General features: G+C 37.8%; 1 protein-coding gene across 2 annotated transcripts in view; it reads right to left on the bottom strand.

Moving 5' to 3' along the window:
* BZW2 (basic leucine zipper and W2 domains 2) overlaps positions 1-12,264 on the bottom strand; it is a 62,343-nt gene that overhangs the window by 23,110 nt on the left and 26,969 nt on the right. For both annotated transcript variants that reach the window (XR_004908878.2, XM_036065751.2), the window contains exons 3-5: positions 7,271-7,447; positions 3,082-3,185; positions 706-771 (exon numbers count right to left, since the gene is read on the bottom strand). Coding sequence is in view for 1 of the 2 variants with exons in the window: in XM_036065751.2 (XP_035921644.1) it covers positions 706-771; positions 3,082-3,185; positions 7,271-7,447 (347 nt within the window). In the remaining variant the exon portion in view is untranslated. The remainder of the gene's footprint in view (positions 1-705; positions 772-3,081; positions 3,186-7,270; positions 7,448-12,264) is intronic.

Raw genomic sequence — 12,264 nt, 5'->3', positions numbered from 1 at the left:
AGTGAGTGCTATATATATACACACAAGAGTTAGAAATTGGAAGAGGGAACATGTTGCAATTACTGAAAGCAGGGCTTCTTTAATGAGGTGCTACTATTTCTTTCCCTACTTACTAGAGGCCACTTAACTCTATCAACCACCTTATATGTTATCTCGTTTATTCCTACAAAACCATGAGGTATGTCATCTTATTGCAGCTATTTTACAGATGACAAACATCACTGAGATTGACATTCACGTATTATCTCCCAAGAAATGCTTTTATTCCCTTTGCTAAACTGTATTTTTGGAAATTAAAGAATTTTGCTGGTTATTAGCTGCTGTCCATATATTATTTCACATGCTTGAACTGATTAAATCACATACCTCAACTCTTCGCTTGATATAATCATTTTTCTTGCATATTTGGAATCTCTAGTTTTTATTTTAAGCCCTGCGAGGTCAGGAATCAGATGCTATAAAACCATTCCTATGGAATAAAGCGTGCTGTCTTACATTAAACATGAATGAACAAAGTCTAGGCTAATCATGTATTTTATCCTATAGCTATTAGCTAATGATCTGTCACACTCATTCATTCAAGAAACATTTATTAAAAACTTACTATGTCCATGGTACGTCTGCACTATCATTCTATATGTAAAATTTTTGTCCCTCTCCATTTCATTACTTTATACAGATAAGGCATTACATTTGAATTTTTACCTTTTTCATTTCATCCTCAAATGCTTTTTCCAAATACTTATATCTCCTGATGAGTTTATTGAAGACCTAAATATAAAAGAGAACCATTCAATATTATGTAAACAATTTTAAAAGACAATAGGGGTAGAAAGTCACCATAACCACAACATGGGCCTCTAATAATAATAATAATAATAATAATAATAATAAAAAAAAATTGTAGTTAAATATGTGCATTCTGTGATACAAGAACTGGAAGCATTTCAAAGAAGTTATTACAACCCCTGTGGGAAAAAAAGGATGACTACATCCATGTAGAATAAAAGAAATTCAGTCAAGAGTAAAACAGGTAAGAAATCAAAACTAACTTTGATGAAAATACCATAATGTTAAAACTGTGAGATGCAGAGATTAAAAACAACTGAAATGAAGGGGGCTGCATTTATCATCACAAAGACCATGGATATGATGGAGAGGAGAGCAGACTTCAGGGATATTCTACTCTTAGACCGACACAAACATGTTTTTTGGCAGACAAGCAAAAATTGGTATAACTTAGTAATAAAAGATTACTGGCCCCCACAATCTAGTTAGAACATTCAAGCAGGGTTTGCAACTGTCTCGGTGGAATTCTGGGCTGTTTTTTTAAAGTGGAATGATGTTTGCTATGGACTGAATGTTTGTGTTCCTACTAAGTTCATATGTTGAAGCCCTAACCTCCAACGGGACTGTATTTGCAAGTAGGGACTGTAAGAGGTGGTTAAATAAGGGGGGGGGGGCCCTAATCTGATAGCACTGATGGCCTTATTAAGAGCCAGAAGAGAGCCTATCCCAGGAACCAAACTGGCTGACACCTCCATCGGGCCTCCCCAGCCTTCCCAGCTGGGAATAATAAAGTTCTCCGTTCTTCATCCATTCTATGGTACTTTATTATGGTAGCCTGAATAAAATAATACAGTGTTCTTATTTAAATAGAGATTTTATAAATGTGGATTATTTTTATAACTGAAAATGATTTCTGAATCTAATTCCTTTCTCTTATATCCCACATGATAAGCTCTCATCTAAAACTTTTAGTATGCTTATCGCTTAATATGATCAAGACGGAGCTCAAGGGTAAAAATGACACTGGTGCCCCACGAGGAAAGAATAATGACCCAGAATGCAATAAAAGAAAAAGAATAAATGGTATTAAAATCCAGCAAACTTGCTTTCCAGTTTGCACAGTCACTCGAGTCCTAGGACTTGCACTCCTAGTCTAGCTGAGAGTAACACCTGACTGTTAAGAGCCAGTGACGACACAGGAATACACCAATCCCAAACCAGCTATGACGACGCAGGTCTGTTCAGCTTTACAAGGTCACATTTACCAGGCTGTTCCATTTTACAGTCCCATCACTTCCTGACCTTCACTAGGGCCTAAAGACTTCTTATTTTTTTACCAATCCAATGAATGCAAAAGGATATCTCACGATTTTCATTGAAATTTCCCTAATTACTAATAAGTTTGAAGATGTCTTCATCTGTTTCGGGGGAGACTTGTGTTTCCTCTCCTCTGAAATGCCTATACATCCCTTCCTAATAGGCTGCTTGTCCTTTTCTTACTGACTTGCAGTTCTTTATTTAATCTGGATGTGATTCCTTTACAGATTTTACATATTACAAATACCTTCTTGTCTCTTTCTTTTTAATAGCCACACGATAATCTACTAACATGAATTAGAAAACTTTAACGAGTACTCTACTGATAGACTTTTGTGCTGTTTCCACGCTGTGATGCTCTTACAAGTGACACAGATAACTCCCACTGTCTGTGTCATTCTACACACATGCAAGCTTATCTGCAAGATAAGGTCCTATAAGCGGAACTGCTGGGTCAAAGGGAGTGTGTAGTGTTAGTTTTAAAAGATAGTACCAAAGTGCTCTCCCTAAGGATTGTACCAGTTTATACTCCCATAAGAATTTATGTGAGCATCTATGGGATGCCTGGGTGGCTCAGTCAGTTAACCATCTGCCTTCAGCTCAGGTCATGATCCCAGGGTCCTGGGATCGAGCCCCGCATCGGGCTCCCTGCTCAGCGTGGAGCCTGCTTCTCCCTCTCCCTCTGCCTGCTGCTCCCCCTGCTTCTGCTCTCTCTCTCTGATGAATAAATAAAATTAAAAAAAAAAATTTATGTGAGCATCTGATTCTGTTCTGTGTACGTGAAAAGTAAAAAAAGTCTACCTTTGCAAAGTCTTAATACCCACTGCCTTACTATGAATGCAGTTGAGTATCTCTTCATAGGGTTAAGAGCAATCTAACATTCCTATTAAAAAAGCGGCCTGTAGAATTTCTGAATCCACTGTTTCCCTAAATCCTGCTCAAATATTTCCCTTCTTCCACAGTGAGGGGTTCTACCTGAGCATAATTTCGGATGGTTTCATGATCTTCATTTGCTGAAAACACACAGTGGTTGGTCATCTTGGTCTTGTCACCATCATCTATGCGTGTTCCTCCAGGGGCTGAAAAGAGAAAGGTAATGATTAAGACAATACTGAAATGAGAGGAGCATTTGCAGAACAGATCAATTCCTGCACATCGAGAACAGTAAAAGTAGATGTAAAAATCCAGAATCACATAAAAATTCATAGGATGGGGTGCATGTGTAGATGCATATGTTGTTACCTATTTGTGTATGTTTCTAATATAAAGCAAATTGGTTGATCCATTTTATAGTACTGCCATAGTGTGTGAGATTAATGTTCTACCAGGATCCTATCACTATAAAATCTTATCACTCTAAGTCTGGACTCAATGATTCTCAATGTTGTTCTTCATGAGTGCGACATCAGGACACGGTTCACTTTTTCAGGCTTAATAATATTTTGCGGGACTCCAGTTCACCAACACGGAGGTTGGCCAGACTTGGTTCTTGTAGCAGACCTTGCTAGTTTCTATGTGAGTGGGTTTTAAAACTGTTCCCTCCTCCACTAACGCCATTATCCATGCAGGGTTGATCAGTCCACATTCCGACTCCTCGCTATTTGTGTTGGAAGACCTGGCAGCTGTGTTGGCTAGGAAAGAGTGTATTTTATTCTCTCTCATCTTTTTTCCCCATGGCCTATACAATATCATGGAATAAATGGACTAGAACAAAAGAATGTCTTTTTTTCTATGACTCAAATTTGCACATTCAAAGGCTCCTCCTAGAAGTTTCAATGATGGCCCATTACAAACACTGGGCGATTAGAAGAACAGAATCAACACTAGGTGTTTTGTTTTCTGATTCTACTTCATTGTAATTGGGGGGGGGCATTGAACAAGCCAAGTTAGACTAATGCCTTTCATACACTCAACAAATATCTGAAGAACATATACTTGCACCAGCCACTTCTTTTATGGATTTATGCAACTGCCTTGATTTAACTTGTGATTTCAGATCTTTGGATGAAAGTGCTATACCTAGTCAACCTTTTCCAGACTCCAGCATACCATTTTATAAGCAAATTACTTTTCAGAAAAGTCAGCTCCTTCAGGAATCTATTTTCATGCAATTAATTTATGCCTAAGATTTAATTAGCTCTCTGTAATGAATACAACCACCTGGAACAAAATTTTATTAAGATGATAATCTTCTAAAAACTCTGGGCTAATGACTCCTATCTGACAGAAGTTACATAACTGAAAAGTCTGATTTTGAAACTATAGTGTTTTCTCTTAAGAGGTAAGTTTTAAAAAACTGCATTCTTTTACAAAAGATTTGTTACACATTGATAATATTGCTACAGCTTGCATTAATTTTTTTTTCCCCTGATAACGGAATCAAGTATTAATTGCCCTTTCTAAAATTTTGGTGAGCCTGCTGTTCTCCTCAAAATATAAGTAAAAGAAAAAATAGTTCTTGTATCTACTCTAAAGAATACAACTGAAAAACCAAGATGACTATCGTTTTAAGAACAATGGAAGAAGGTAAAATTTTTTTTTGGTGGGTATGAAGACAATTCCCATACTTACTAAGTAAACAAAGTATTTATGTAAAAAGAATGTGCCTGGCTGGCTTTCTTGATTACATCATAGGTCTCGCCCTGGTAGATATCTGGGGGTTGTAACAACTGTGCTCCTAAGTCTTACCATATGCTTTGCGCTACCTTTTTGGACATATGGATGTAGAGTGAAGGAGCAAAATCTGGATTGCAGATATAAATTTGCTGATCATCATTATACAGATGGTTAATGAAGATTTGAGATTATTAATGCAAAGTGTACAGATAATTTAATATATACATGGGGGCAGTAAGTATGGAAACCCAAGAATCATGTGAGAGGCATCCAGAGAAATACAAGTTGAAACGGTCTCGTGTAAGGGAAGAAAATAAAACATTTCAAGAATGACAGAGGGTCAGCAGTAGCTGCCAGGAGGGCACTAAGAACTGAAAAAGGTCTATAGGATTGACTATTAGTCATGAGTGACTTTGGCAAGAACCGAAACTCGCTGAAGACTATTCTTGTGTAGAATTTACCAGTATATCAATAAAAGTATGTCATAATTAATGAAATACAAAAAGCCAATCATCACATCAGAAGATGTTCAACTTCACTATTGATTTAAAAGTTTTTGAATGAAAACATCACTTACCTAATTGGCAAAATTAAAAAAAAACTGACAAGCTTGAGAGTACCTAATATTGTTGCTAAAGGTGTACATAAACATGTAGGAACACATGATTTTTGGTAAAATGTTAATTAGGATATTCCTTTTGAGGGCCAGTCTTCTCTCTCTGATAGGAAGACAAAGATAGATATAGATATCTCTATTCTTCAATTCATTAATCCCTTGTTAAATATATAAAGATATAATCAGATAAAAGTACAAATCTATGTGTATGCAGATACTGATTACTTATAATAAAGGGAATGAGGAACAAGTTAAATACGCTTCAAAATCGATATGATTTTGGTTCTTTTTGGAATCATCCAAGGTAACACTCCTGGGCATGAAAGGCAACAACATATTGTTGAATAAATACGAAATAGCCATGCAGAGTATCATACTTGTGAAATATCATCCCATTCTCACAAATTAGCATATGTAGGTAAAGAGACTGACAGAAGGGAATTAATCAAAATATTAACAAGTTATCTCTGGGTAAAGGGATTTGAACACACTACATATGGCTCTTATACTTGGACTTGAATTATCAGCAGTGAGAATGTGAGATCTTTAGATACAATAATAGCAACAAAACTAACGTGGTACGTAGTGAAAAGCAGCAGTACAGATCAAAAGGGGGCCTGGTAGTTAAGTGGAGCCATGTTGCCAAACGGAGAGATTTCTCAGAGGGAGGAATTTAAGTGTGGCTCTACCTCAATATGGACGAAAGTATGTACCTTGTCCTTAAGTAGGGTGGCTTAAACTGTGCTTCTCAATGAAAGGCCCTGATATATCACACTGGACAGGGCCATTTTTCATTATTTTGAATATCCCCTGTATAGCAAAGTAGGAGGCGTACCTGTCTCCACTACCAAGTCTTTGTAGCAACCCAGACATTTCTACACACTTGCAAATGCCCCCTAGGCAGTTGAAATTCCCTAGCCTACGGGTCTGACCACTCCTCGTGATTTATGGTTACCACAGAAACTAATTATAAAAACTAAGTTCTAAGAATAACTATGAAAGAAACAATGGGTCATTATGACATCTCATCAACATTTAGATCAACATACCATGTCACTGAAATAGTATTCTAAAGCCTTCTTCCTAGATGCCTCTGCTCTCTAATTTTTATTTTGCTTTTAACCTATCTTTAATAATTTTAAAACTTCTATCCTTAATCCTTTTAGCTCTATACTCACAACTACACATTTTTTAAAAACCAGATCTGAACTATATTTTTGACATTTTATTATTTACGGATTAAACAGCACTTAATGAAAAACAGAGAATTACTTTTAAATTTGTTGACACAGTTACATTTCACTGCATGAAAAAAGGCTGGGCGTCAAAAGAAAAGGTGCTATGGCATTGGGGGTTGATTAAATATACTGGAATATACGACACACACGAAGTTGTACTCTACTACATGAATTACTTACTCCTCCTCCTATGTCTGCTTCAGAAACATTTAAGAATTAGGGACACATGGGAAGCTGGCCTTTAGCTATAAAGCAAAGTGGCCATGGGGTGACATCAACAACAACAAAAATTGATATTTTTATGCCCTTTTTTTTTTTTTAAGATTTTATTTATTTATTTGACAGAGAGAGGCACAGCAAGAGAGGGAACACAAGCAGGGGGAGTGGGAGAGGGAGAAGCAGGCTTCCCGCCGAGCAGGGAGCCCGATGTGGTGCTCGATCCCAGAACCCTGGGCAGACGCTTAACGACTGAGCCACCCAGGCGCCCCATTTCTATGCCTTTCTTAACCAGTAACTGTTTCTACAGCCACACTACTACCATCCCAACTCGTAAACGAGGTAAAAACTGTACAGACTCCCATTTGTAGTTTTTATCAACTCTCATAAATGTAAATTTATAAAGATTCTACCTCATAAGGAAGTATTTCAATGGAATTTCAAGTACTACAAGAAGACTCTACAACGCGTGGCTTACCGAGCATACTGCCAGCCACCAGGATATCGAAGAGCGTGTCTGCATAGCGACGATAATCTAATCTTGAGCCTGTGGAATCCAGAAACTTGGCTACAGCTTCAAGGTCATCACCAGCTTCATTAAGCCCCTGGACAAGTGTATCCCTGAAGACTGTGGGTTCGAATTTCTCTTTTTCATCTGAAATAAGTAAGTTACAAAATTAATCCTTTTACTAACACATCCTATTCCCAAATGCAACCATACATTTCCTTTGTCCATCATTCTTTACTTGACAGTGTGATTATTTAAAAGTTGGAAGACAACTAAGTTTTTCTGCTAGATTTACATGTTCTGAAACTCCTTGTTTAAACATTTATTCAATCAAATTTTTTATTTCCTATTTAAAGCGGCCACAAAAATACGTTAACTCTATCTAATACATAATAAAATTGATAACTGATCATTTCTGTCATCCACAGGATAGGCCACTGTAATCTATTTACCCTAACCACCTGAGAAAAAATAAAGTATAACAATAAAACTTAAAATTTTCTTTGATTTAGGATAAAGAAAATGACTCAGGGAGAACTGCCTAAGAATAAAGGAGAATATACAAATCAACAAAATAAAGATTAGGATGGAGGAAATAAAGAGGGACATCTCTTTACTATTTGTTATTATTACTCTTATTATTGACATATATTAGTTTCAATTATCAATGTATCAATTATATAATTGACATATTAGTTTCAGATGTGCAGCAAAATGATTACCAACCAGAGTAAGTATAGTTAACATCTACCACCATAGATAGTTATAATTCTTTTTTCTTGTGACGAGAACTTTTAAGACTTAGCCTCCCAGCAACTTTCTATTATACCACACAGTATCAGTAACTATAGTCACCAAGCTGTACATCACATCCCTGGAACTTATTTATTTCATTACTGGAAGTTTGTTCCTTTTGACTACCTTCACCCATTCTGCCCGCCCCTCACCCCCTGCCTCTGGCAACCACCAGTCTGTTCTCTGTATCTATGAGTGTGGGGGTTTTGTTTTGTTTTGAAAGATTCCGCACATAAGTAAGATCATATGGTATCTGTCTTCCTGTCTGACTTATTTATCGTAATGCCCTCAAGGTCTATCCATGTTGTCCCAAATGACAAGATTTCTTTCTCTTTATAGCTCAATAATATTCTGTTGCATATATGTATATACCACATTTTCTTTATCCATTCATCCATCAATGGATACTTAGGTTGCTTTCATACCTTGGCTATTTGTAAATAACGCTGCAATGAACGCAGGGGTGCCTATAACTTTTCAAATTACTGTTCTCATTTTCTTCAGATAAATACCCAGTAGTAGAATTACTAGATCATATGGTAGTTCTATTTTAAATTTTTAAAAAAGATTTATTTATTTATTTGAGACAGTGTGTGCATGAGGGAGGAAGGGGGGAAAGGAGAGGAAGAAAAAATCCTCTAGCAGACTCCCTGCTGAGCGTGAAGTCCAATGCGGGGCTGGATCCTAGGACCCTGAGATCATGACCTGAGCCAAAATCAAGAGTTGGCCACATAACCAACTCAGCCATCCAGACGCCCCTTTAAATTGTTTTTTTTTTTTTAAGATTTTATTTATTTATTTGACAGAGAGAGACACAGTGAGAGAGGGAACACAGCAGAGGGAGTGGGAGAGGGAGAAGCAGGCTTCCCGCTGAGCAGGGAGCCCGATGCGGTGCTCGATCCCAGAAACCCGGGATCATGACCTGAGCTGAAGGCAGATGCTTAATGACTGAGCCACCCAGGTGCCCCTAAATTTTTTGAGGAACTTTCATCCCATTTTCCATAGTGGCTATGCCACTCTATATTCCCACCAACATTTCATGAAGTTCTCCTTTTCTCCACATGTATATCAACATTTATTTCTTTTTACAAGATAAGTTATTCCAGGGCACTTAAATATTTGATATATACCATGAACTATATATGTATATTTATAGCTTCAGAGCAGATGTTCTCAGTCATTTTGGTCTCAAGACCCCCTTTCACCCTTAAAAAGTACTGAGGATTCCAAAGAGCTTTTTTGTGTAAGGAGGTTATATCTATGGATACTTACTTTATAGAAATTAAAACAAAATTTAAAAATATTTATCAAATTAAAAAAATTAGTGTGAAGACAGGCTTTGTTTAATCTCTTTAATGCCTGGCTTAATAGCAGAGAGACGGATTCCCTTAACCACTGTGTGCAATCTGTTGTGATATCACACATCATGTAGCCTCTGGGAAACCACCATACACCATGAGTGAATGTGTGGAAGAGGCAAATAAAATCTTAGTATTTTAATGGAAACAGTTTTGAATTTATAGAAGCCCTGAAAGGGCTTCAGAGGATGTAGGGATATGGATATATGGAGTTTCCTACCCTCAGCAGACTCAAGAGAGACTTCTTGTGGAAGGTCAGTTTGGAGTCAGATCTTTTTTTTTTTAATTTTTATTTTTTTTCGTAATCTCTATGCCCAATGTGGGGCTTGAATATGAATGACCCCGAGATCAAGAGTCCCATGCGCCACCAACTGAACCAGCCAGGGGCCCCTGGAGCTAGATCCTAAACAAAGCAAGGATCATACACTGTTGAAAAGAAGTGAAGATGACAAACCAGAGGTCAGAAGAGGCAGGAAAAAAAATGACTAAATTAAACGTAAAGGTAGGATTCAATTCACAGGACTTCACCTTCATCTCCCCTTTTAGAGAATGAGTTTGGATGTGGAAAGGGAGGGGTAAAGGATGAACCAGAAACTTCACAAAAATCCCATCATAAATACCTTTAGAGAGATAAGTGGACACTGCAACTTCAAGAAACAAGAAGGAGGAGGAAGAAGAAAGGAAGAATAAAATGCTAAAAAAAGAAACATTTCATGAATAAAAGAGTTCTTGGAAATGGAAAGTATGATAGAAAAAGTCAAAGACTCAATAGAAGAGCTGAGAAAGAAAGCTGAGAATATCTCCTAGAAACTAGAAAAAAAAGTCAAGAAAAAAAGACCTAGAAAATAGGAGCAAAAAAATAAGAAAAAGGGCACACCAGTCAAATGTCCACATAATAATTTTTATGAGAAATTTTTTTTTAAGATTTTATATTTTTTTAAAGTAATCTCTACACCCAATGCAGGGCTCGACCTCACAACCAGAGATCAACAGTCACATATTCCACAGACTGAGCCAGCCAGGTGCCCTGAGAATTTTTTTTTTTTTAAGGAAAGAAATGATTTAAAAATTTCAAGAAAAGTTTTACAGAGTTGAAGGACGTGAGTTTCTCAGTAAAGAGCTGTCTGCACACAAGGATTCAAAGTGGGCCCACGATAAGATGCCAACGTTATCGCGTAATCTCAATGCTGGGAACAAAGCAGCTGTCAGCAGTTTCAGGGGCAAAAACCCAAATCACATATAAACTATCAAAAACAGAATCACATTAAAGATTTTTATTCATTTATTTTTGACGGAGAGAGAGAGAGAGAGAACAAGCAATGCGGAGTGGCAGGCAGAGGGAGAAGCAGGCTGCCCGCTGAGCAGGGAGCCCGATGCGGGGCTCGATCCCAGGACCCCGGGATCATGACCTGAGCCGAAGGCAGACGCTTAACCGACTGAGCCACCCAGGCTCCCCAGAATGACATTAAATTGCTCAACAGAAATACCAGAAACCAGAAGAAATTTCTTCAAAATTCTGATGGAAAATAGTTTCCAAACTCTAAGTCCGGGGTTCAGTCAAACTGTCAGCCAAGAGTAAAAGCTGAATAAATGCATTTTGAGTCATCTGAGGCCTCAAAAATGATGTTTCTCATACACTCCTTTCTAAAAAGAAGGCTTGAAGCAGACACTCCACACCAAAATGAGAGAATAACTCATGATCACATGATCTTATTAAGTCATGAGATCCCAGGAAAAGAGAAAAAAATAGGAGACAGGCAACAGGACGCTCCGGGACAGCGGTGAAAAGATACTGCAAACATCTCACATCGTGAGCTGTACTGCTGGCCTAGCGGGCAAGCCGCTGGGGAGGGTTTGTCACTATGATAGCATTATATGATATATGATAAGAAGTCCTCAAGTTTCCGTATTAAAAGGTTTACATAACGAAGGGAAAGGTTGGTATTGCGTAGGGTTAAGGCACTGACAACAAGAGCAACAAAAAAGGATAAATGATGACATTTAAATTATGAAACATTAACTCCAAAGACCAAATGATGTTCAGAAAGAAGAGTAATCCAGTAACAGCTCAACTGTGAAGAACATGCACAAAGTCAAAGTAACAGAAACCCTACACAGCGGTCTAGCTAAACTGGGCTACAGTAAAAAGAAAGAAGAGGTCTGCAGGTGGATAGGGCAGTGAAGAGAGCTAAATCCTCATCTTCTGTAGTATCAAGTGCAGATATAATACCTCCCCCAGAAAAGTCAGGAAATAACCATGTAAGAATGTTACTTGGTTATGTGAACGTAAAATTAAAAGAAGCATATAAAGAGCAGAAGGCATTCCTCTGGGGAATTTACCTGCTGTTGCTATAACATGTCTTGCAGGATGGTTTGACTATTTAAACCATGGGACCTGCATACATTTAAAAAACTACGTAGAGACCAGAATAGCACCTGTCTGGTTTGTACAGACTGACTGTTTATACTAGTCTAGTAGGAGGGGTGAGTTGTAAGGGGTTAACCCCACAGCATCAGAACCAAAGAACGGCATCCCCAGTACCAGTCAGAGTCACACAGCATAAGATGCCATAAAGACAGACGTAACTTGAACGCCATTTTTCACGAACAAGAGATAAAAGTCCTTTTGATGCCATAAGCAAAACATTACGCAGCCAAGAACATGCAAATGTTGACTGCAAGAAAAATATAATTAAGGTCTTGTTTTGTGGAGGGGGAGGACGAGAACGGGAACTCCAGGGGAACAGATGAGAAGCTGGAGGAGGGGGGAGCTGTGACTACGCAGGACGAACTCAATGGCAAGCGAAGGAC

This window comes from Halichoerus grypus, chromosome 12 (genome assembly GCF_964656455.1).
Source record: "Halichoerus grypus chromosome 12, mHalGry1.hap1.1, whole genome shotgun sequence".
NCBI lineage: Eukaryota > Metazoa > Chordata > Mammalia > Carnivora > Phocidae > Halichoerus > Halichoerus grypus.
This window is presented reverse-complemented; position numbering and strand designations above follow the sequence as displayed.